Here is a 27,451-nt window from a genome sequence, read left to right on the forward strand (position 1 = left end):
GGACTCATGCTTGGGACATCAGTACAATGCTCACTTTAAATATAAATCTGGGGTCTATGCTTTGATGTCAGTAACTATATTATTACCTCATCTACTTTAAAGAGACCATTCAATGAAAAAAAAGGAAGATTCTTTTACTTCAGTAAAATTGGGGAACTTGGATTTGGTTTGAAAGCAACTTTAAAAGATGCTAGGACATATTAGGAACAACAACTTAATTTACATTAACATCCATAGACTTCATTTTCCTTTTAATATGCTGTTTCTTTTCTCTTCCCTAAAACTTGAACTGTACCTAGTACTTTCTTTTTGTTCCCATCACCTTTGTTATAAAACAGCACTTCCTTATAACACCCAGCAGGCCTGCTTCCCACAGCTAGGATTACATGGAAGGTGAGACATTCTCAAACTTTTTTTGGTACATATTGCTGTAACATGCCCTAATTTTGCATTATATCAACCAGATCCTGTATCCCTTTACTGAATGGCCTACTCATCGAGCAGCCTAAGCTACTGTGACTAAGCTACTTCTCAAGTATCTGGTTCCCATAGAAACTGAACAGCAATCACATTGTCAGGCATTCACTGCTTTATATGCTTGCAGAATAAGGCCCCGCCACATGCCCCCTTGACAAAGCCCAGTAACATCCCTGAACCTGTGCTCTAAGAGAGGTGGCTAGCTCCTGAACTGTCCTGAGACTTCTCTCCTGCATCATGGGTAGAAAAGAGCAATCCAAGTAATGATCAAAAGCATCAATTCTTTGGTGCTCAGCTTTCTTTATAGTTCAACTCTCACATCCATACATGACTACTGGAAAAACCATAGCTTTGACTAGATGTCCCTTTGTTGGCAAAGTAATGTCTCTGCTTTTTAATATGCTATCTAGGTTGGTCATAGCTTTTCTTCCAAGGAGCAAGAAGAGTCTTAATTTCAAGGCTGCAGTCACCATATGTAGTGATTTTTGGAGCCCCCAAAAATGTGGTGTTGGAGAAGACTCTTGAGAGTCCCTCGGACTGCAAGAAGATCAAACCAGTCAATCCTAAAGGAAATCAGTCCTGAATATTCATAGGAAGGACTGATGCTGAAGCTGAAACTCCAGTACTTCGCTGCCACCTGATGCGAAGAACTAACTCACTGGAACAGACCCTGATGCTGGGAAAGACTGAAGGCAGGAGGAGAAAGGGATGACAGAGAATGAGATGGTTGGATGGCATAACTGACTTGATGGATATGAGTTTGAGTAAGCTCTGGGAGTTGGTGATGTACAGAGAAGCCTGGTGTGCTGCAGCCCATGGGGTCGCAAAGAGTCAGACATGACTGAGAGACTGAACTGAACTAAACTGAAATCCTGAACAGCTTGGTTATTATTACTGTTTGGAAGCATCCTTGCTGAACCACACATTCTTATAAGACACAAGTATCAGATCGTGGAGCAATTCTGCCAGATTCTAAAGTTCTCCAATAAAGAGATCATACAGCAAGCTTTCTTGCATGATTTAGGCTACAAGTCAACATCCTCAGCAAGGAGTCCTCAAAAGTCAGGAAAGGGGCATGTCCCACCAATCAGAGGATAGGGTGACTGACAGTGCCAAGCTCAAAGAAGGTGTTTGGGAAGAAATTGAGCTAAATGTGTCTGAGGACCTTCTCATCCTGAGCTGTGCACTGTTAATTCTAAATGTGACATCTGCCCCGACCACTCTCCACCATCTCCCATGGTCCCCTTCCAAGTGTCACCTTGCCTGGTCTGGGCAGATGTTTCATGGGTATTTCAAACTTGAGCAACACTGAATTTTCCATTTTCCCTCCAAATTAGCTCTTCCCCATCTCAACAAATTCATGAAAATTCTTCCAATTGCTCAGGACAAAACCCTGGGAACGATCTGATCTCCTATTGCCTTTTGCCCACTGCTGCTGCTGTTGCTGCTGCTAAGTCGCGTCAGTTATGTCCGACTCTGTGAGACCCCATAGACGGCAGCCCAACAGGCTCCTCTGTCCCTGGGATTCTCCAGGCAAGAACACTGGAGTGGGTTGCCATTTCCTTCTCCAATGCATGAAAGTGAAAAGTGAAAGGGAAGTCGCTCAGTCGTGTCTGACTCTTAGCAACCCCATGGACTGTAGCCTACCAGGCTCCTCTGTCCATGGGAACCTCCAGGCAAGAGCCCACTAGCAGAGTCCAGTTAAATCCTAATTCTTTACCTGCAATAGAATCCATAATCCACTCATTTCTCCATTTGCACTGCCAGTGCATCTGATCACCCTGAAACCTCCTCTCTGTTCCTCATCCTCTCTCTCCCTACCACTAACTCTCCACACACAGCCAATGGAATCTAAAACACTATATCAGATCTCACATCTCCCCTTGAAGACTTCCAGTGACTTCTTACAGCGCGTGAAATGAGATCAGTTCTGTTGACTATGGTTGGGAGGTGCTTCATACCTGGCCTCATCCCAGCACCTATCTCTCTTGACTCTGTGTCTCTTTCACTAAGCTTGGCAACATTATCCTCTTTGTCTCTCAAACATTAAACCCTTTCCTGCCTCTGTGCTTGCTATTTCCTCTGCTTATAAAACTCTTTCTCCTGATGGGCACATTATCCACTGGACTCTTTAGGTCATTCAGACCTCAGGCTCACGGGATCATGCTCAGGTAGACGTTTCCAACCCGACTTTCTGAAGTTACCCTCTCTTCAACACCCATCAACTCATAAAGGATAACCTTACATTTAAATATCCCAAATCATCTGTATTTGAAAGAATACATACATCAAGCTTTGGGAAATTATAGAAGATAAAAATTTTAATCACATACCCTAGTATGAAAAAACTAAACAAAATACTATGGGTTGAAGTCTTAAAATACTAATAGTTGACACTGGTAAAAATAAAATCCATGATATTTATAACACTTGGCTTAGATGTCAAGAATCCAAGTGAAAAATTCTAAGCTGCCCTTGGTTTCCATGTTAGGCATGAATTCCATGCGTAAACCAGTAATTTATGGTCAGAGAATGACACAAGGCCAGGAGGTCAGGGGATATTCACCACCTCTAAGCAGGCCCCTTTCAATGGCTCAGAGCACACAGATCAAGACAACTCTCCTTAATCAATCTGGCCTCTAGTGACAAAGCTTTTAAAGACTTGAGACTTTCCCGATGGTTTTCAAATGTTGATTTCCTAAGTGTTTCCTTTTCAACACTTTTCTGTGAGTTCCAGGGGCCAGCTCTCTTCCTCCAGGAGTTAGTTGTAGGGACATTAAAATGGTTCAGTTAAGATGATCTTCAAGACTCTTCCTACTTACTATACTTTGATATTTTAGGTGTTTAAAGGAGCAGTTTTTGTAGAAATAGGGATAGTAATAATATCAATCAAAGAAATTATAAATAAAAATAACACAACTAATATTTATGGAATCCTTAATATGTGCTAGCCACAAAGTAAAGACTTATTTCGAATGATTGACTCTATGACTTCTGCACAGCAAAGTAAACCATAAACAAAATAAAAAGACAGCCCTCAGAATGGGAGGAAAAACTTGCAAATGAAGCAACTGTAAAAGGATTAATCTCCAAAATATACAAACATCTCATGCAACTAAATATTAAAACAACAAACAATCCAATCAAAAAATGAGAAGATCTAAATAGACATTTCTCCAAAGAAGGCAAACAGATAGCCAAGAGGCACATGAGAAGATGGTCAACATCACTAATTATTAAAGAAATGCACATCAGAATTACAATGAGGTATCACCTCACACTGGTCAGAATGGTCATCATCCAAAATATCTACAAACTATAAATGCTGGAGAGGGTGTGGAGAGAAGGGAAAATCTCTTCTACTGCTGAAAATGTAAATTGATACAATCTCTATGGAGAACACTATGGAGGTTCCTTAGAAAACTAAAAATAGCCTTATTTTTTAAATAATCTGTGGTTTTGTTCATTATCTTCTTCTCACAGAAAATCTGTTTAACAATAAATTGGGGGATATTGTGTTTTACAGATATTTCTGACAGACATTCAAATGGTGGAATATTCTAGCTCTTACAAATGTGCATTTTTCTGGCCCTCCCCTTTTTTTTTGTATTAGGTATATATTTAGGGTTAAGGAAAGGAAGGCTGCACTGTGACGCTCAATGAGCATCTCTTCACTTTCACCTCCAGATGCCTACATATCAAGCACTAAATACGTATTTATTGAAATATGATTTATTGAAAGGATGAATTCCTGCAAAGTCTGCAATGAGAGCATGATCATTTTATGAGTTATCAATTTTAACAGTTAATACTGAGAAACGTCTGGAGTCACCAACACATACGAATTCAGTTCCTAAGACTTCCAACCAATAGCTCCAAGGATCTAAGACTTGTAATATGATTTCTTTAACGATTAAAAAAATGAAAAATATCATATTCACAGGATAATTTCTCTTAAGGCACATTTAATAACATGATTTTTGCATGAGGAAAAGTTATGGAACCAGCAAGGAAACAAAAAGAGTTTCCAAGGTTTTGGGAAACCCAAATGCAGAACACTGAAATTAAAATTATATTCATGGAAGGTGATCTGTAAAATTATTCTGTACCTACACCACCAAGATAAGTGTTGTAACAACTAAGAATTGGATATATTTGTCCTTTGTCATTCAGAGGCCAAATTTTTACAAACTATTCACATAAATTTAGCTCTACAGTGAAGGGACTAATAAAGACATTCATAATAAGTGTTTTGAAAATAAAATACTAACACTGTTAATCATGGAAGACAATATAAAGTGAACTATCTGCTCCCCTGAATATGCTGGGAATAAAGAGAATAAAAATATGTGGCAAATAAAAAAACACAACACAGAAGATCTTTCTATATCATCTATATATTCCACTATTTCACCCTAGAATAGCATCCGATCACCTTTATTCATTGGGGTTTAAAATAAGAATGTATTTAATTGCATAAAGTTTATCTTTCTGAGATCTTTATATTCTTAAGAGCCTAAAAAGAACTCCTTCTGTTAATGTATGGCTTTGTCTTATATATATATTTATTTCAATAAATCAAGTTACTTTAAGCCACATTCCCATTTGGATAAAAAATTCAATTGTAGGCAGATTTAAAGAAATGAACAAATGATGCCTCTTGGTACTCACCCTCCCATATCTGTTGGCATAGGACCCAGTGAGCAAGGAATGGAAAACGATGATTGTCTCGTCCAAGTCCCAGATAAACACCCTCTACAAAGGAAGCACCAGATCAGTGTGTCTTGCCCTTGGCTGAGAAACCTGCTATTCATAACTTCAACAAGGAAAGGTAGTCTTGAAATGGGAGACAAATGAAAAGTCTGAATTTACTATTTTTTAAACATTAATGGACATGAGTTTGGGTGAACTCCAGGAGTTGGTGATGGACAGGGAGGCCTGGCGTGCTGCGATTCATGGGGTCGCAAAGAGTTGGACATGACTGAGCAACTGAACTGAACTGAACCAAAAATGTTCCAAAGTGTATGTCTCAGCTTTTCTCAGATAAAACCTCAGATAAGATATAAGAGAATAAACAACCAGCAACACTGTCAAAAATACAGGAAAGAAATAAGACTACATGTTCTTTCGACTTCTGTAGTCACTTCTCAGTCTTAGTTCTAAAGACATGGAAAATAAACTAAAACGAGTTTGTTTATAACTTCTAAGACAGAGGGGCAATCAATGAAAAAATCATTCAGTTGATCTTTTCTTTGCCTCTGATCACTGTTCATTAAGAAGTGTTAAAATAACTAATCTTAAGGCTTATTCTTAATAAGCCAAGTATCTAAAAATTGTATATAAAAACTAAAACTTTACATCATTTATTCACCTTGTATTACCTATTGGGATGTTATCAAATGGATGGTATATTGTTCCTGCCTGATTTTATTGACATTTCAGAGTTAATAACTTAAGTGGACATAACCTGCATGCTCTTGGCATACTCTTGGGGTTTTTAGAATTGAATTATTGAAGGAACTCATCTCAAAAAGGTCTTTGAGATATCACCAAAGGCTTCCATATTCTGCTGTTTTCTTCCCAGCCCCACTCACACCAGCACATATTCATACACTCAAGTTCTGCTGGAAATCTGTCATCTTTTCAGCCAAAACAATCATGTTTTCTACCATCAGTTTCACTTGGGCAATGAAAAGAAAGTTAAAATCAGTGGATTCAATGTTTTGAAATCTATCATCCTGTAAAGTTTTATTTAATATCTCCTGCTTTGAACTCCAACAAAGCATGTCTCAAAAGGTAATAACCACTTGTGTTTAGAACATTCTGGGTTTTCTTCCCCACAGTACACACAGTGTGCCTTTAATTTCCAAGTGAGTTTTATGAAGCATATTTAGTACAACACTTAATTTAACAGCAATGACACAGAGCAGTACAAGAGAAGTTTGTCAAAGCAGAATGATATAATTTATGATGTTTCACTAAAGAGGAAAAATAAATGCTTTACCACATGAAGTGAAAGCTGCTTTATCTTTAATATGGAAAAAAGAAAAAAAAATGGCTTATTTATGTTGATATGGAACGGAAAGCAGTAACAAAGGCATTTGGACACCTTACTCATAGCAGGTATACAGAATCCGCATTTAGCTTCTAAATCACTGGCTATTTACTTAGGCTTTGGCAATGACATACCTCAAGATCAGAATCCGGAGGAGGAGAAGGGTTATTGTTTCTTCGGCCCCGTCCACGTGACTTCCCATCTGAACCTCGACGCAATCGATCAGAATCTGAATCTTTAATAGGTGTTGACGGGCTATGGATTGTACCATACTCTGTGGAAATACAGGAAGGATTCTCATCTCTTGTTGTATCACCATGGTGTCAAGATTAACCCTGTTCTAATTCACAGGGAAGTCGGAAGAGTAAAGCACGTTTCATTCTACTCAAATTCTCCATTATCTTTTACTGGCATTGGTAAATAATTTAAGAGGAAGTTGATGCTAGCCTAGCTTAGAAAAAATGTGTGATTAGAAATACTTAAAATTTAATGGAAGGTGGGAGACAACAGGTTGTATGGAGCTGGAGAGACTTCCTTTGTGGTTCTCTGTGATGAAACAATGCACCCCATCTCCAGGTCCACCTGCTCTCTCATCCCACAGATAGCCCCTGGCCATACAGAGAGGTCCACACAACTGCCTTATAGGGGCTCTTCCAATGACAGAAAGGCTTCTGGTTCATGGAAAGAAATGAAAGAAAGACCCCTGGGCCAGGGGAAACAGAATCAGATGGATTTTTCTTTGAAAATTTAAATTCTCCGTTTTCTCCCTCATTTTATGTGAGAACAAGGGGTGGGCAAGATGAGAGCTGATGTGCGAGCAACACCACACTCTGCACAGTATTTGTCACAGGCTCTTTCTGTGTCTTAGTCTCTTTGAACCAAATATCCGAAACCAGGCAGCACAGTAAAGTCACTCATCCGGGAAACTCAGAGAAACCATGGAAACAATTGCACAGAAGCCACAAAATTAAAAACACCCCCAGCATGCTCAGAGGAAGAGCTGGACAGTGGTTGTGGAGCTGGGAGGAGACTCTTACCCTGCTTCCAGAAAGGAGACATCTACTCTTACCCCTAGGTCCGTTCTTTTCATAGTCCATCCAGTTTATCCATCAGACATCTCTACCCACATAACTCCAGATGTGCTGACTCCCCCCAAACCTCTTTGCCAGATCACTCTACTAGATAATGGGTTGAAATCTTTCAGTCTAATATGAGAAATATTATTTTCATAGAGACAATGACACTACATCTCACCAAACAGAAAACTGTAGAGAACAGCTAGAGACCTGGTAGCCATTGTTAACTGGTACTAAGTTACAGTACCAGTTACTCTATCAATTGAACAACAGTACAATTGTACCACTGACTCTAACCGGACCTTCCATGAGTCAAACTGCGTGGTCTCAGTATAACTTCCAAGTTGAAGTGTTTCTGCAAAGCCTTAAGAGTCAGGGTAGATAGGAATGGACTTTGACAGATTAAATTTCATTTCTAAATCACAAGAGACAGCTCGATGTCTCTTGTTTCACCTTAAAACCTAATTGGTTCCTATAACTTTTAGATGTAGCTTCTCCATGTCCTCTGGCACAGCAAACCAGATGGCAAACTTCCTCATATAAACTAGTCATGTGGTTCTTGCACCGAGAAATCACCATGAGGACTTAACAAAGCTACTAGTTAATTACAGCCAGAAAATCCAAAACAATGCCACTCAATGCTCAATTTATGTTAATCTAGATGTATTTCTGAGCTAACTCATCTGGTAGAACTGTTAGAATACAGTGCTGCCTGGTCAACGATAAACATTCTCTAAAATCTGTATTAGATTTTTTTCTTGCAGAGGTCAATGTTTGTGGCAAATTCTCAAGATGTTCCAAACCAAGCTTCTCTCTTCCATGTTTTATAGAGAATCAGGAACTATGCACAGATTTATTTTTTATGGAGTTCATTAGATATAAAGTTGTATTTTAAAGAAAACATCTTGATCTCTTTTTTCTTTAAATATTGTTCAATCTACATCTCCATACAGAATCTGAATAGTCACTACCCTACACAGAACACGCACCAATCCCTTTTAATAGTTTCAAAATGGCATATTAACTTTGTCTCTGGAATAGCTAACATCTAATTTGCCCTGGATGTCAAGCAATCGTTGTAAAGTCTATCTTGAATGGTGATGAGCTCTCTAGCTCTGGAAGTTCATCTCTGTGAAGAAGCTGAGGACACCAAGTAATGTGTCTTACCACGTGTTTTATACCTTGACTTCCAGAAAGAGATCATTTTGTCCTAAAAGTAATTTATCTTACCTAGGTTTTCTGAGCTCAGATTTCCTCCAATTGACTGCCTATTCCTTTACTTCTTGGTGTTTACTTATCTTTTTTTTAACTCAGTTAAATCTTTAAAAATACATTTTGTCTCAATTTGAAAATAGAAAAGCTAGAATGAAATCAGTTACTTACTTCTGTAAACCTCCCTCCAAAGAAAACAAACTGAAAGATCAAAGTTTACAAAAACATTTTTACATCATGTTATGTAGTTTTTCCAGGTGAAGAAAATAAACCCTAAGAGATGGACAATCTGACATTTTAAAATATTAACACACACACACACATACCCCTCTTTATAGGCTTCAATTTATTAGAAGGAATATGAAATCTGAATAATGCAAGCTATTTTTTAAAAATTCTTCCTCTTTGTTTTACAAGGTAGTATGAAATGCTTCTACTCTCCTAACCAGCTTTTCTGTCTCTTAGTTCTCCTTCCTCCTACTAGGGCAAAACAATTCAACCAATAATTTAATCTTCTAATCCACCATCTTATGTTTCATTAAAATCCTCTCTAAATTGTTCCACTTTACCCCCACTGAGATAACGGATGTGAAAACATTCAGAAGAGCATTCATTTCATTTAACCAACATTGACTGAATGTTCACATTCTTCAAGGACTATACTAGGGGCCTGAAGTATAATGACGTACCAACCAGGTATGGTTCCTGCTTTCTGGGAGCTTAACATTCAGAGGAGGGCACTGATTCATGAATAAAAATGACAGATTACCAAACAATAAGGAAAAGGTAATGAAATGGGAAAAGTAGACTGCTGGGTGACCACAGAGGAACTCCATGTAATCCAGATATGCAGGGTTACAGGAGTTTTCTGCTGATGGAAGCCAAATTTGCCAATGAAGAGGGTATATGACAGCTCCAGTCACAGATCATGTGTGAAGGTGCAGAAAGAGAGAGCATGTTGGGACTTCCCTAGTGGTCCAGTGGTTGAGACTCTGGTTGCCAATGCAGGCGACATGGGTTCCATCCCTGGTAAGATTCCACGTGCTGTGGGGCAACTAAGTCCACGCACCATGGCTGCTGAATCTGTGCTCTAGAGCCCAGGAGCCACGACTACTAAGTTCATGTGCTAAAACTACTGAGCCCATGAGCTCTAGAGCCTGTGCTCTGCAAAAAGAGAAGCCACCATAATGAGAGGCACACACACTGCAACTAGAGAGCAGCCCCCACTCTCCACAACTAGAGAGAAGCCTGCACAGCAGTGAAGGCCCAGCAGAGTCAAAGATAAGATTATTTAAAACAGAGAGAAAGAGAACACACTGAAGAACTGAAAAACAATCAATGTGGCCTGACTCTACGGAACACAGGGATGAGACTGGAGTGGCAGGCAAAGAATTCAACAAGGAGGTGATGTCATCAAACTTCAATTTTTTTTAGATTGATGACTCCACCTCTAGTGTAGTGAGGGTGGAGACAAAAGAAGACGGAGAAAGGGAGAGACATCCTCACAAGGGGATAACTCAGTCATCAAGGTGACGGATGCTGGTGGCCCAGATGGAGGTAGCAGGGATAAGGGAGAGTTATGGATTCAAAGAGGTATTTGGTAGTGAAATCAATTACTAATGGGATAAAAAAGGGGGTGAGGATGATGCTCACACTAGTGGTTGGCAGCTTGGCAGATTCCAGTATAAGCACGGGGCTTAGGAAGAAGGGATGGAGAGGAAAATGTAGGTGACAATTTGGGTCCAGCTTTGGATATATTGAAGAGTCTGTGGCATTTGAGTAAGATGTCTGATAGGCTGATAGCACTGAAGCTCAGAAAAGAAAGGTGGGTTGAGTTTAGCTTTGGAAATTGATACCACATGTAGTGGTACAGAGGTAAAGAATCCTCCTGCCAATGCAGAAGACGTAAGACATGTAAGAGATGCTAGTTCAATCCCCGGGTCAGGAAGATCCCCTTGAGGAGGGCATGGCAATCCACTCCAGTATTCTTGCCTGGAGAATCCCATGAACAGAGAAGCCTGGAGGATTATGGTCAATATGGTCTCAAAGAGTTGGATATGACTGAAGAAACTTAGCATGCACACATATAGTGGAACAAATAGATGTCATAAAAGTTGCCTTAAAGCTCAACATTCAGAAAACGAAGATCATGGCATCCAGTCCCATCACTTCATGGCAAATAGATGGGGAAACAGTGAAAAGAGTGGCAGACTTTATTTTTTTGGGCTCCAAAATCACTGCAGATGGTGACTGCAGCCATGAAATTAAAAGACACTTACTCCTTGGGAGAAAAGTTATGACCAACCTAGATAGTATATTCAAAAGAAGAGACATTACTTTGCCAACTAAGGTCCGTCTAATCAAGGCTATGGTTTTTCCTGTGGTCATGTATGGATGTGAGAGTTGGACTGGGAAGAAAGCTGAGCACTGAAGAATTGATGCTTTTGAACTGTGGTGTTGGAGAAGACTCTTGAGAGTCCCTTGGACTGCAAGGAGATCCAACCAGTCCATTCTGAAGGAGATCAGCCCTGGGATTTCTTTGGAGGGAATGATGGTGAAGCTGAAACTCCAGTACTTTGGCCACCTCATGCGAAGAGTTGACTCATTGGAAAAGACTCTGATGCTGCGAGGGATTGGGGGCAAGAGGAGAAGGGGACGACAGAGGATGAGATGGCTGGATGGCATCACGGACTTGATGGACGTGAGTGTGAGTGAACTCCAGGAGTTGGTGATGGACAGGGAGGCCTGGCGTGCTGCAATTCATGGGGTTGCAAAGAGTCAGACACGACTGAGTGAGTGAACTGAACTGAACTGAACTGAACTGAACAACATGCAGTGTGTGTAGAAGAAATGGGCACAGAATGGTGGGTCGGGTGTGAAAAGGAATACCAAGGTCAGTGCATTATAGATGAAAGAATATGATAGCAAGGAAAGAGGGATCAGTAATTTCAGATCACCCAAGATATAAAGAAAAAGGAACACTGAATTCAAAAGTACTTTAGAGCCGAAGAGGTCTTTGGTATACATGGTAAAAGTATAGGTCTGACAAGTAAAGGGCTTCCCTGGTGGCTCAGAGGTTAAAGTGTCTGCCTGGAATGTAGGAGACCAGGGTTCGATCCCTGGGTCGGGAAGATCCCCTGGAGAAGGAAATGGCAACCCACTCCAGTACTCTTGCCTGGAGAATCCCATGGAGGGAGGAGCCTGGTAGACTACAATCCATGGGGTCGCAAAGAGTCGGACACGACTGAGCGACTTCACTTCTACTTCACTTTGGTGGATAAAGATGAGAGAGTAGAAAGTAAAAGAGCAAGCAGGGGGCAAAGCTCCTAAAATATTACCGATGACCCTAAAATGGCCAAATCCAATAACTTTTAGTCTTCAATCGTATCTGACCTCTCTGTGGCTGTGCTGGCCACCTGCTCATTTAAACCATGAACCCATTAGAATAACTGGACTTCCCATTCTTCTGCTCTTCACTTTACCACTCACACTGTACCTTCTGTCTCTTTGGCTACCATTTCCCTCTACGTAAAGTTTAAATGTTCTTGATGTCAGTGATACTAAATGTGATCTGCAACAAAAAAAAAAAAAAAAGAAGAAGAAGAAAAAGGAGTTTGCAAAATCAGCATGTTAAGCAATGCAAGGCAATGCAATGTCTTGCTAAGATTTTTTAAAGACAGCTCAAGTAAACAGCAAGCTTATTTACAATTACATACTGAAGCAAATCCCATCTCTCACCATGGACCAGTGATAAACAACTGGTGCACAGCCAGCCCCTGGGTAGACTATATTCTGAGAAGCAGTGCACTAGAGTTTCTCTCCTTAGCCCTCTTAGCTCACTATAGGCTCTAAGTGGTTTGTAGCATCCATTAGAAGGATTTCAATGATAACCCAGGCTGATGATGGGCTAAAGCTTTACCTCATCTCTTTGATCTGACTATCCCACTGCTTGCCAGACCTCTTGATCTGAATATTCCATGAATACCACAACTAAAGTTGTTCTAAACTGAATCCTCCATCTCTGTTCTTCAGTCTGATGAGTGGTACATCTATCCCATTTTCCAAGCCAGAAATTCTTTGGTAGCTCCATCAAATCAAGACTAAGTTCTGTGGCTTTTCTCTCCTAAATACTTTTGCTCCAAGATTAGGCCTTCATTATCCTTTGTCTTTAATTCTTGCAAATGGCTATTTCCAAGCTTCCTACCTTCAGCCTTTTACCTATCTTCTGCACCACTATGACAGCAAGCTTGAAAACCATTCAATGCTCCAAACCCTTCGGGGGGAAGGGGACAGGAAGAACAGTCTAGATTCTAAGACTCTGACCTGTGGACTCAACTGCCACATTTCAAATTATGACCCCACTACTTATTAGGCTTTGTTCAAGTTATTTTCCTTTTCTTGGACTCAGTTTCACCACCTGTAAAATGGAAATCAATGGCATAAAGTAAAACTACTGTGTAAAGGTATTTAGAACCATACATGACACTAGCAGGAGAAAGTCCCGCTGAGCCACTTTCTGACACCTTATCTCTAACCGATCTGACTTCAGACACATCTAATTAGCTCAGCTCTCCACAAGTGCCATGCTTTTCATGATTCTGCACAGTTTCCTTTTCTTAGAATGCCTTTTCTCCATACTTACTCCCCTCATCAGTCTGAGAAATTCCTAGTAAGCTCTGAAGATCAAGCTCAAGTATCTTTTTTGTGATTTTCCATCTAAATCTTGGTTCCTACTTTGAATTTACTTTTACCTCTATTATAGGGTTATATAATTTTTGTAATCACTTATGCTCATTATGTGCTTATGAACTGTGGTGCTGGAGAAGATTCTAGGAGTCCCTTGGGCTGGAAGGAGATCAACTCAGTCAATCCTAAAGGAAATCAACCCGGAATATTCATTAGAAGGACTGGCGCGGAAGCTGAAGCTCCAATACTTTGGCCACCTGATGTGAAGAGTTGACTCACTGGAAAAAAACCCTGATGCTAGGCAAGACTGAAGGCAGGAGGAGAAGGGGGTTGACAGAGGATGAGATCACTGGATGGCATCACTGACTCAAAGAACATAAGTTGGAGCAAATTCCAGGAGATGGTGAAGGACAGGGAAGCCTGATGTGCTATAGTCCGTGGGGTCGCAAAGAGTCGGACATGACTTAGCAACAGAACAATAAATGTTCATTATAGAAAAACTTGTTTAAGCAAATGTCCATCACTCCTGCTCTTAGAGAGCAGCCCTGGAGGTATTTGTTTTATATTCTGAAAGCACAGTAAGAGTGCAGAGCATAAAGTAGATAGCAAAAAAAAAAAAAAATCAATGATCAAAAGAATGAGTGTTTCTCTAGTTTTTACTCTATTAAATCTATGAAGATTATCTAATTATTTCTACTGGCAAGTCAAAATATTTACAAGTGGGAAAGAGCTAGAATTCTTTTTAAAGCTTATTTAAAAGTTAATGTTTACATATTCAATCATAAAATATTAAAATCTACACAAGATTATTAAAATTCTACATTTGTAAATACTACCAAAGAGTTCCATAAACCCTTTAAGAGTCAAAAGGAAAACAGAAAACTGGAACTCAGAAGAGTCCAGCTAGTCCATCTGAGCTCCTAACTCCCACCTGAACCTTGGGGAAGGGATTTCCGTATTTTTTAGTCTTCAGTCTCCTGGTTTGTCAAGTTGAGGACACAACCTGGATTACATAAAGTCTGATTATCTACAAATGTACAATATTTACCAGATTGGCTCAGATGGTAAAGAATCTGCCTGCAATGCAAGGCACCTATGTTCGATCCCTGGGTCAGGAAGATACTCTTGGAGAAGGGCATGGCTACCCACTCCAGTATTCTTGCCTGGAGGGTCCCATGGACAGAGGAGCCTGGCAGGCTACAGTCCATGCGATCACGAAGAGCTGGACATGACTGAGCAACTAACACACGCATACCCCAGATGATTTTGTTTCTCCCTACACACACACACACACACACATACCCAACTTAGTTTTTGTTTCTCCCTCTCACTCACCCTCAGAATAATGGGTCTAAAATACTTCAAGCAACTCTAACTCTCAGAGCCAGCAGGGTTTACTATCTACAGAATCTAGTCCAAACTCCTTACCCAGTTTTATTTCTCATGCCTCCCACGACATGTTACCTGCCTCCTCACTTATAGTGCCAAACAGTTTTTAAAAGGATTTTGTCCATTTAAATTGGCCAGTTTGACCACAGCCCTATAAGCACTGGCTGTTGCTGTTTTAAAGATGTTCTTACCATTTTATTAGGTGCACAAAATAGTGCTTTAATTGGGAAATATTGGAGATGCTTATATGTATGTGGTTGAAAAGTAATTTCCCTCCATGAACTGTCCAAATTCTTTGTCAATTTTAAAATATTCATTTAATGATTTATATAAAGTTTTAACACCTTTTTTCATATTTGCAGACATTCTTCCAAGTGTGAGAACACCTCCAATTATGTTGATATTTCAAATTATGTTTTTCTTCGAGAAGTTTTTTATTTTGATGGAGTCCTGCTCCACAGCCTAAAAGCTTGATTGGCGCCTTGAAGATTTAGGAGATTGAAGATTTAGATTCATACTGTTCACAACAAATAATCTAAGGTTGCTGGGAAGTTCTGATCTAACTTTATACTCCTGGGAATATACATACCAGTGGAGTTGTAAGGAAAGTAGGGTACAAGGCTCCTCCAATTCCCTTCTCTGTGCTTTGGGATGATGGAGCCCCTCCTTGCTCAGTCCTAAGTCTAATCAATGGGAAAGACTACTCCCCCGAAAAAGAAGTAAGTAACTGAGCTCCTTGCCAAGAGGAAGCTCTTGCGACGTGCATATGACACTGCATTCAGGCCAGGACAGCCACTATCTCTGGACCCTGAATCTACATTAAAATGACACAGAAGTACAGAGCTTTGGGGGAAATGCTTTTTAAGACTATTTGAATTTAGTAAACATGAGACCTAGTGATCAATTTTTATACAGTTGACCCTTGAACAACTTGAGATTAATCTGCCTATAATGGATAGTCAGCCCTCTGTATCCACACTTTCTCCACTCACAGCATCAACCAATCTCAGATCATAGTCTTGTATGTGGTATTTACTAGTGAAAAGTATCCCTGTATCAATGGACCTACACAGTTCACATTAATGTTCAAGGGTCAACTGTATTCTGTTTGCTGCTAGGGAGGACTCAGATAAAAGGAAAAAAGTATATTACTTCCTTAAAAGCAGATATTGCCATGTTCAAGACTCAAGTGTTCAAGGATATGGGGTGAGTATGAAGAAGATGACAATCAACACTGAGGCACCCTGAACTTTGAGACTCTCAAGGTCAACCTAGGTACACACACAAATTATCTTAAAAGGTGGTTTATCAAGACAAAAATCATGAAGACTGAAAGGAAGAATTAATGAAGAATGAGAGAGGTTGATTCTGATTCAGTGAGGAAAGGTTATCATGGCTCTCTGGAGGCAGATGCATCAAGTTTGATGCTACTGGCCACAGGAACCATATACATCCATTGGGTATGTTTCTGTTAATAATTTTTATAATTGGTTTTCCTAGGTAAGGGAAAGCTGCTGGGTAAGGCTGAGTCCGATTACAGTAACCAAGGAGGATTGTATCTTACTCTAGATATAGATTCTGCAATCAACACAAAGTCAAAACCACCTACAATCAAAATTGCCCCCAAATTCTCTCAACCAGATACACTGAGTAGCAAAGGGTGGGACAGTGGGGTACAGATCACACAGGCCCTCGTGAGGCATGGAATTGACCTGCCCACGCTATTTAACTTCAATTCTCCTTTTTTAGGGAGAAGGCAATGGCAACCCACTCCAGTACTCTTGCCCAGGAAATCCCATGGATGGAGGAGCCTGGTGGGCTACAGTCCATGGGGTGGCGAAGAATTGGACAAGACTGAGTGACTTCATTTTCACGTTTCACTTTCATGCACTGGAGAAGGAAATGGCAACCCATTCCAGTATTCTTGCCTGGAGAATCCCAGGGATGGGAGCCTGGTGGGCTGCCGTCTATGGGGTCACACAGAGTCGGACACGACTGATGTGACTTAACAGCAGCTCCTTTTTCAGAGTGGCAGGTGTCTGTACATTCTAATACAGAAGTCAGTAAGGTTTTTTTTCTTTTTTGGGGGGGAGGTAAAGAGTCAGCAAATGGTTTCGTGGACCATATGATCTCTGTGGCAATGACTCAATTCTGCTGATACGGGCCAAAGGTAACCCCAGACAGGATGTTGGTGAAGGAGTACAGGGGTGTTTCAATAAAACTTTATTTATAAAACAGATTTGGCTTGTGGGAACATATAATTGTATTCATTAATGTAACCCTGTGTGATTATGAGATTCAGGCAAGTGACTGTCACCTGACTTTTCTGGGTATTATCACTTTTTCAAAAGTGTTAACCAATGGTGAATGGTAAAACTGTGTGGTAAACACAGTAAGTGAAACATGTTGTTGAAATACTTGGAAAACAAGGTCCAAAACAAGGTGTTTAATTTTAAGGGAGTTGATAACAAGTAGAAAAGGAATTTAATATATACTTTGGAAAAGGCACTATCCCAGGTGTTAAGAGAGCTTAGCCATCACGTCAAGCCATCACCCCTACCTTGAATATGCAAACAAGGTACAGGAGGATAGGATTTTGCTTTTCTCATGAACACAGTAACTTGACATGCAAAACAGATTACAGATTCTCCTGGGGTGGATAAGGGCACCAGACACCTCCATCCTGGGAGGGATTCTGGGTTCTCATCTCCAGCAGAACAGGTCTCCGTGCAGGTACCAGGCCTGATGAAGCTGCTTTAAGGTGGGCACTGCTCCAGGTGTGCCACCCTGGGGACACTTGTTTCCTGGGCTCTCTGTAGCTGACTGAATTCTGTCACAAATGACCAGAGCAGGCAAGCTCCAGTGACACTGGATGATAAGCTAAGCTTGTTTCTGAGGAAAGAAAAATTCAAAGGCCCCGCCTGCCATGGTCAAGTCATACTGTTCACAACACAGTCAGCCCTCTGTATCCTCAAGTTTAGCATCCATAGATGAAAAATATTTTTTAAAAAATCCAGAAAGCTCCAAAAAACAAAACTTGAATTTGATGCTTTTGAACTGTGGTGCTGGAGAAGAATCTTGAGAGTCTCTTGGACTGCAAGGAGATCAGACCAGTCAATCCTAAAGGAAATCAGTCCTGAATATTCATTGGAAGGAGTAATGCTGAAGCTGAAGCTCCAACTCTTTGGCCACCTGATGCAAAGGACCGACTCATTGGAAAAGACCCTGATGCTGGGAAAGATTGAGGGCAGGAGGAAAAGGGGACGACAAAGGATGAGACAGTTGGATGGCATCACCAATTCAATGGACATAAGTTTGTGCAAACTCTGGGAGATGATGAAGAACAGGGAAGCTTGGTGTGCTGCAGTCCATGGGGTCTCAAAGAGTTGGCCACGACTTAGTGACTGAACAAGGAACAATTCACATAGCATTTTCATCATATTAGGTATTCTAAGTAATCTAGAGATGAGTTAAAGTATACAGGAGGATGTGCATAGGTTATATGCAAATATTATGACATTTTATAAGGGACTTGACAATCTGTGAATTCTGTATGGGGTGGAGGGCCAACAGGAACCAAACCCCCAGGATACTGAGGGATGATGGGACAGGAAAATTAGGAAGTTTAGGTGAAAGGGCAAATGTAAAGGGGGCACGGATATGTCCGTGTTCTTTTCAAATACTCTTTTCACAATGAACACTCAGATTTTCTTTGACTTCCAGTGACCTCTGACAACTGTATCTGACAACCATTCCTTCCCAGGCCTACCCCCTCAACCCCAGTCCCCTGACAACACTATAAAATGGATTCTCCTCTCCTATAAGTCATCCTGGAACCAACCTCTCTACTCAGAGATCCTCAGACTTAAAAAGTGCAATTTCTACTATTCTCAGAACTCTACAGAAGTTCCCTTAGTGGCCTAACCTTCATGCTTGCATTATCTGGTGACAGAGTCATTCCTACGGAAGACAAATGCTCACAGCAGAGCACAGGTGTATATATTCATCTCATTCAGTTAATTTGATTTTTTTCCCCCAGTAAAAGGGGAACAATGTTGGAAAACGTCTTCAAAAAGGTCTTTTAGATACTGTTTTTGGAAAGCAACCTTTGAAAAAAGTCAATTTTAAAGCAGCTACAAAATCAGTCACCTTATGGGTGTGTGACGTTAGTCACTCAGCTGTGTCAGACTTTTTGTGACCCTATGGACTGTATAGCCCACCAGGCTCCTCTGTCCATGGGATTTCCCAGGCAAGAATACTGGAATGGGTTGTCATTTCCTTCTCCAGGAGATCTTTCCAACCCAGGGATTGAACCCGGGTCTCTTGCATTGCAAGCAGATTCTTTACCATCTGAGCCACCAGGGAAGCCCCCACCTTACTCATGCCTTAGATCTAAACTTCTGTTCACACTGTCTTTCTCTGCTGGAGTTTGAGAAACAAATGGGGAGGATTTTCTTTTGTCTTTTCTTTTTGAATCAGTCATCTATGCCACATCTATACTGACAATGAACCGTAACCTCTGATACTGACTAGTGTCACTTTTCCCACCTTCCCTTTCCCACTATTGTGATTTGGGGAATTCTGACTAGGGAGACAGCCCTAGGGCATGTTTTCAGTGATGAAAGTTTCTAAACAGTGCTGATGCATCTGCTCACTTTCTCAGAACACTGCTATACCCTCATCTTTGTCTATCTGTGATGATGGCGCTTCTCTTTCAGATTTGACCTTTCTTTCTTAAACTTTTAAAAGAAATGTAAACATGTAATGCTATCTTCTCCTGAAGTCCTAGCTCTGGCCAGTGCCCCTGGGTCTATAGCCCATGGGTGTGTTTGATCAGATTCAGCCGGTAGCCCTGTACCAGGCCAGCTCCATAGATGTGTGGCCTGTGTACTCACATGGCGCCCCAGGCTCAGAAAAGGCCCTGTACGTGGTTGAATGCCCTGCTGTGCTGTTTCTTTCTTTTTGAAAGTCTAGTGTTTATTTTATGTCATGGCAGGTACACATGAATTTCAAAAATTTAAGACATATAAAAAGTGGTTAGGGACTAACATTTGTATCAATAATCGATAAAGGTCTAAGATTGTTTATTATACAGCAGGGTACAACGGTAGTGCTAATTCTAACAGGGCACCATGGAAATGAGTCTAGAAATCATCATTTAGGTTTTATACAAACAAAGTATTTGCTGCTGTTTTAGAATTTGGGGACATAGCATGCTGTGCAGTTTTGAAAGTTCTAATCTATGAACAAAGGGCATGCATCTTGTGCCCTTTGGCCCACAAACCCTTTAGCCTTCCTGCCTGTGGCTGTCACAAACAAATGCCTGAGCCAGTGGAGCAGCTCCACCTTGGGATTACGTGCTTAGAGCACCTGCTTCGCGCCAGGCAAGATGCTAAGTGCAACAAGACAATGGTTCCTGTCCTGACAGAACCCCAGAGCTGCTGTGTTCCCTGCATATCAAGGCATCACATGGGACAGCTTGCCACTCAGGACCAAGTCTCCTTCTAGCCTCAAGCAAGAAACCTGCCTCCCCAACCACTGAAAAAATAAAAGCATCCACTCTCCATGCTTTCCACGCCTGGGTAAACCCCCTGCCAGTACTTTTCAGGCACTGTCTCCTCCTCTCTTGTTAGGATGGACAAATTTCTGTGCTCCTAAAACCAACCTCTCATTTGGGCATGAGATCCCAGCCCCTGTCAAGTACTTCAGCCAGTGTTCCTCTGGATCACTTACATATGCATACAGACTGGATCTATATCCTGCCTGAAAAAATATCCCCAATTTTTTCCTCCAGTTTCTGCACCATTTTTCTATTACCTTGTAATGGACAGCAGAAATAAGTGAAAGAATTGGGTTTGCTGCATACGTTTCTCCTCCTCCCATTCTTTTACACATCCATTCCAATCATGCTGTTTTCTCCAGCATGTTGCCAACACTCCCCTCTGCCAGTAGCCCCAGGGATGGCTTTCCCTGGTGGTCCAGAGATTAAGAATCCACCTGTGAATGCAGGGGACATGGGTTCAGTTCCTGGTCCGGGAAGATCTAACGTGACTCGGGGCAACTAAGCCCATGTGCCACAACTGCTGAGGCCTACACGCCCTAGAGTCCATGCTCCACAACAAGAGAAGCCACCACAGTGAGAAGCCTCTGCCCTGCAACCGGAGAGTAGCCCCCTCGCTCACCACAACTACAGAAAGCCTGGGAGCACCAACGAAGACCCAGCACAGCCAAAAAGAAGGAAGGAAATAGAAGCAATTATTAAAGAAAGAAGAAAAGATCCCCAGAGATTCCTGCTTTGTCATCTCCAATGGTCAAGTCTCAGGTTCCATGTTTTCAAGCCTTCACTGGCATCACACCTGGCGGATCACACCGCACTCCTGTGCAACACCTACTTCCCACAGCCTCGTGCTCCCTCTGGCTCTCTCCCCTGCTGTATTCACACTCAGCGTCCTGCTCAACTCATCCAGACACATCAGCTCTAAACGGCATCTCTGTTGACAAGTTTAGACTCTAAATGTTCCTGTGAGCATCAGACTTACTTATCCAACAACTTCCTTGCCATGCCCTCTCTGGATTTCTCAGAGGCATCTCAAACTCACATGCGCCAAACTGGAAACCCTGATGTCCCCAATTCCACCTTCTCTCCCTGCCATTTTCCCATATTGGTCAATGGCAAATGTGCTTTTCTAGCTGTTTGTACCCCAAACCACGATGTCACCCATGACTCCTCTCTTACTCTTCACATTCAATCCACAGACAAATCCCAGTAGCTACACTCTTTAACCTCTCTCAGGTCTGACAGCCATCAGTGCCTCCAGCCCCAGCCCGGCTCCCACTACATCTCACCTGGACCACTGGAAGCATCTCCTACATGATAGCCCCCAATCCCCATCTTGCCTTGCCACAGCTCACTCTCGGGTCAACAACCAGACAGATGCCTTTTAAATGTCATGACATCTCGCTACTTCTCTGCTTAAACATTTCTCAACGCACTCAAAACAAAACCCAAAGTCTACCCCATGCCTACACGCCTGCTGTGATGTGGCTCTGTACCCCTCACCCTCACCCCCACATTTTCCTCTGCCAGTGCACTCCAACCACACTGGCCTTCCTGCCACTCCCCAAACCCACCAAGCACAGTCCCCAGTCCAAGCCTTGGTAATTCTGTTTCCCAGAACAGTCTTCCCCTAAACACATAAGGTCTCTCCTCCATCCCCTTTCGGGTATCTGCTAAAATGTCACCTTGCTGGACCACAGTTCAGAAATAGTTCACCTGCTCTAACTCTTCTCTTTATGCACCATGTCATCCTTCCAGGTACTTCTGACTACTAAATGCATTTTAATATTTACTTATTGTCTGTGTCCACTCCAGGACTCTTGCCTGGAAAATCCCATGGATGGAGAAGCCTGGTAGGCTGCAGTCCACGGGATCGCTAAGAATCGGACACGACTGAGCAACTTCCCTTTCACTTTTCACTTTCCTGCTTTGGAGAAGGAAATGGCAACCCACTCTAGTGTTCTTGCCTGGAGAATCCCGGGAACAGGGGAACCTGGTGGGCTTCCGTCTATGGGGTCGCACAGAGTCGGACACGACTGAAGCGACTTAGCAGCAGCAGCATTGTCTGTGTTCCCTGGTAAAATGTAAACTCCCAGAGGGCAGAGACTTTATTTTGTTCACTGCTAAGTCCCCCATGTCTAGAACAGAGCCTGGAACATTCCAGAGGCTCAATAAAGTTTGTTGTTGGATGAACTAACAATCTGGCACATGGAGCATCCTTGGTTCACAAAATGCACATGACCACATGATTGATATTCCCTGACGTAAAGTTTAATTTTCAAAACTTTCTTATAGGATCTCCCTGGCAGTCCAATGGTTAAGACTTCGCCTTCCAATGTAGGGGGTGCTGGTTTGATCCCTGGTTGGGGAGCTAAGATCCCACATGCCTCATGGTTGAAAAACCAAACAGAAAACATAAACAACATTGTAAACAAATTCAGTGAAGACTTTAAAAAAAGGTGCATGTAAAAAACAACAGCAACAAAACACTCTCTTGAGGAATGTGTCACAAGTAAGTACGTATCTATGTGGCTTCACGCTCATTCAGGGAGAATGTGACACACACGCCCAGTTCCTTATTCCATTTTCTGGGTTCAATCAACTTCATCTGGTACAGAACTAGGAGCTTTTATATGTGTGTATATAAAGTTATGACAAACCTAGACAGTGTATTAACAAGCAGAGACATCGCTTTGCTGACAAAGGTCCATATAGTCAAAGCTATGGTTTTTCCAGTAGTCATTACAGAAGTGAGAGTTGGACCATAAAGAAGGCTGAGTGCTGAAGAAATGATGCTTTCAAATTGTGGTGCTGGAGAAGACTCTTGAGAGTCCCTTGGACAGCAAGGAGATTAAACCAGTCAATCCTGAATGAAATCAACCCTGAATATTCATCGGAAGGACTGATGCTGAAGCGCTAATACTTTGGCCACCTGAAAGGAAGAGCTGACTCATTGGAAAAGACCCTGATGCTGGGAAAGACTGAGGGCAGGAGGAAAAGGGGACAACAGAGGATGAGATGGTTGGATGGCATCACCAACTCAGTGGACATGAATCTGAACAAACTCTGGGAGATGGTGAAGGACAGGGAAGCCTGGCACGCTGCAGTCCATGGGCTCACAAAGAGCGGGACATGACTTAGTGACTGAACAACAATTCTGTGTAACATGTTAGTGTTGTCACATGAAGTGAACTGTTCCAAGTCACCTCTCTGGGCTCAGGTATCTTATTGGTAAAGATAATCATAAAGTGACTTCCAGCTTTAAAAAGCTTTGATCATTCAATGAAATTTAGTTTAAGTTTGTTCTGATTGAAGTGATACCATCACTGAGCTCATTCAAAAGGGTCTGTATCTCTAGCCTTGGATGGACAGCCCTTTCCTATCCTTTCTGTCCCACACTCATTTGCATCTTTGGATGCTGAGGATAAATTTCACCTCCTTTGTTAGTTTTTCCTTCCAACACTTTACATATGAAATCTCTGGTTCCTGACTTCTTCTGGACACTGTGCTGCTTCCCCTAGCTCTAAGGAAACATTTTAAAGACAACCTTTCTTAGAGTTGGTTGTTCACACAGGATACTCCTTAAGGACAGCGAATAACCCTCTTGCTCTCTGTATCCACATGGAACCCAAGAGTACTTGGTAAGTAAGAGATGCTCAATAATTAGCCAAGGGAATGTTGGAGAACACCACCAAATCTTCATTCACAAGTGGCAGAGAAAACCGTGCTTCCTGCCTTTCTTTCACCTAGAGAACAGTGTAACAAAATTTAATGGCAAGGTGGAGCAATACCTCTCAGGAGAACTGTACTTCCTCTATAACCTTTATCAACATCACAGCTGAGTCAAGGGAGGTAATTAGATGAACGAATGTACTGAAACGAACACATTAGGGGAAAAAATGGGAAACTGGAAAGGAAAGAGATCCCTCAGAAAGAAAGTGCTTAGAATGCCCAGAACATTTAAAATGTCCTCAGGGATGGAAAAGAAAAGAAACTGCAGAAGTCAAAAATGATGTCAGTGGTAGAGAAAATGAATCCTTACATTTGGGAAGCATATTACAATTGGCAACATGCTTTTTATATAAATTACCTGAATTGAATACAAGCCTATGAACTAGACAAGAAGGAATGAGACTCTGAACAGAGAAAAGAAAAGATGGAGACGTGCTCTTGGGAGGCTATTATTAGGAGACTCTTGAAGGGGTTTTAGCCAAAATGGTGGCACTTAAAAGATGGCTGTAATGTAACTTGCAAAACAGGCATTTTCTCAGCATGAGTAGTTGTGGTAGATCTTTTCTCTGGCCTTTATTCTTATCAAATAAAACATTTAAATTCTTCATCTTATTTTCTGAGTAATTCATATCCTACATTCACCAAAAAGGGTTTAAGATACCCACCAAATATATACACAATAACTATGCAGCAATCTTTTGAAACAATGAATGAGTATCTTAGAAGAACACCGAGTTGGGAATGTAAATAAAACGAAGCTGGAGGAGAGTGGTCAGTGCATGTCTGCAGTCAGCAAAAATATCAGGTTGGCCATAAAGTTCATTCAGCTGTTTCCATAAGATGCTATGGAAAACCCAAAAGAACTTTTTTGGTAACCCAGTGACTCATGGGGGATATAAAGTGAGACAAGACAATTTATCCACAGTTTTTGTAAAGAAACGAGACAGAAATACTTCACAGGATTGCTCATTGAGAGGGTGTGTGTGATACCAGGAACATGCCTTCCTAGTAAATAAAACAGCACGTTTCATAAGACTCTTAACTCCTAAGGCTGACTGCACTGGATTCCACATGGCTGACTTGGTGGTTCAGAGCACAGAACACTGACTTTGCTCATCTTCCTTATGTTAAGGATGAAACTGAAGGTTTCTAGAAGAACAGGGCCATTATTTACCTTTCTGGTAGCTGCCAGAAGCCAGTTTCCACTTGAGTTTTAGATGGCAATGAGGGAGGAGGCAATGATGGGTAAGTTGGAGGAGAGCGATACTTGGCTGCTGAGTTGAGACAAAACTCACAAGCTTCGTTACTAAGTTAGTTACACTGAGAACAGAAATAACATTCTCTTATAAAAATTAAGATGCCTTACCAGGAGAGATTCCCAGGTGGAAGGCCACAGGCCTGAGGGAAGGCCAATGATATTCCTCAAAAAGCTATTGAGGACCCATAGAGACCTACGAAGGAACAGGCCAACAAGCCTCCAAAGTGACCTGCCAATTTTATACTGGAAGATTTTTTAAGTGGGAGTTACCTCTCTTGGCAACAAATAACCAAACAACCTCATAAAATCCTTGAATAAATTACATTACACTATATAAGACTCTCAGTGACTATTACCTCACCAAAGGAAGTGCTCAGTTGTGTTAGACTTTTTGACCCCATGGACTGTAGCCTGCCAGCCTCCTCTGTCCATGGGATTTCCCAGGCAAGAACACTGGAGTGAGTTGCCATTTCCTACTCCAGAGGACTTCACAACCCAGGGGGATCAAACCCACATCTCCTGCATCGCAGGCAGGTTTTTGTGTGTGTGTGTGTGTTGATTTTTTTACCGCTGGGCCCTTGGGGAAGCCCCTATCAAATGATAAGACAAGACTTAAAAGAAATTGATAACTTCAAGTTACCAGTCACAGAAACACATGTGCAAAATAAGCCAAGGCAAGTACGCTTGATGACTAGTCTTAGAGAAGTAATCAGAAGTCAGAGACCAACAAGTATTACTAACTTTCAGTTCAGTTGCTCAGTCACGTCCAACTCTTTGCGACCCTATGGACTGCAACACGCCAGGCTTCCCTGTCCATCACCAACTCCTGGAGCTTGCTCAAACTCAAGTCCATCAAGTTTGTAATGCCATCCAACAACTTCACCTTCTGTAGGCCCCTTTTCCTCCCACCTTCAATCTTTCCCAGCATCAGGGTCTTTTCTAAGGAGTCAGTTCTTTGCATCAGGTGGCCGAAGTATTGGGGCTTCAGCTTCAGCATCAGTCATTCCAATGAATATTCAGGACTTATTTCCTTTAGGATTGACTGGTCTGATCTCCTTGCAGTCTTATAGAAGCAATATATAAGAAGTCTTATAGAAGTAATCAGAAGTCCAAGACCAACAGGTATTATTTAACTTTAGGGAACTGTTTTGATTTCTGTCTTGCATGACACTGCTTCTCTTTCACGAATCACTAATTGAGGTCTCCCAGGTAAAGCAGATCCTCAGTCAAGGTCTATTAAATAAGTTAAGAGAATTTTATCATCCCTGGAGTCAGGCCACTATCCACTCTCCAGTGCTTTATGGATGACCTCAGAGAAATGTCTGTCATCCTTTTCACCTGCTTCAACTTCTGACTTAAACCCTCATTCTATGGGCAAGAAATAGATGCGCACACTTTGGAGGCTTTACCTCTGAAACAACCACAATGCACAACTCACCCCATTTATCATCAAGAGGGGAGAACTCACTGGCTCCTGAGGCCAGGGACCTTGCCCTTCTTGCCACCTTTATGTCCCCAGCGCACAGCAAGCAGTCACACATATCTGTTGAATGCATAACTGAAAAAAACAAATATCTGAAGGCCTAGATCTGCAGTCACTTTGTTCACCACCACATAATTTTATTCTCTCATTCATCTCATACACAAGAGTGGTAGTATCCTCGTTTCATAGAAAACTGATACACTACAGAACCAAGTGACGTGCCCAGAGTAAACAACAGAACCAGTATTCCAAGCCAGGTTAACCCCACTCTGAATCCCAAGTCACCACTCCCGTTTCTCTCAATTATATTCCAAGAAGTGTGATGCCCAAGAGAAGTTCACAGATATGCCTTGTCGGGGGTGAGGGTGGGGGAAGAGTGGTACCCAGGCAGGTGTGATTAGGAAACACTGTGCATTATATTCAATTCTTAATAAATATCACTGTATCAAAGGATCACAGAAGACTTAAAGGAACCCTGCTAGTTTTAAACCTGAAGACTCGTGACCCTAACTGAGCCTACCTTGGG

The 27,451-nt window shown here is 41.6% G+C and overlaps 1 protein-coding gene across 9 annotated transcripts in view; it reads right to left on the reverse strand.

The window, feature by feature from the left end:
* EYA1 (EYA transcriptional coactivator and phosphatase 1) overlaps nucleotides 1–27,451 on the reverse strand; it is a 178,368-nt gene that overhangs the window by 78,952 nt on the left and 71,965 nt on the right. For 7 of the 9 annotated variants that reach the window (XM_068984171.1, XM_068984170.1, XM_068984167.1 and 4 more), the window contains 2 exons: nucleotides 6,667–6,806; nucleotides 5,149–5,232 (listed from right to left, as the gene is read on the reverse strand). In XM_068984171.1, the coding sequence (XP_068840272.1) occupies nucleotides 5,149–5,232; nucleotides 6,667–6,806 (224 nt within the window). Of the gene's footprint in view, nucleotides 1–5,148; nucleotides 5,233–6,666; nucleotides 6,807–9,001; nucleotides 9,006–18,477; nucleotides 18,488–27,451 lie in introns of all 9 variants that reach the window. The other 2 variants (XM_068984168.1, XM_068984169.1) reach the window with 2 other exon arrangements.

This window comes from Capricornis sumatraensis, chromosome 11, assembly GCF_032405125.1.
Source record: "Capricornis sumatraensis isolate serow.1 chromosome 11, serow.2, whole genome shotgun sequence".
Lineage (NCBI taxonomy): Eukaryota > Metazoa > Chordata > Mammalia > Artiodactyla > Bovidae > Capricornis > Capricornis sumatraensis.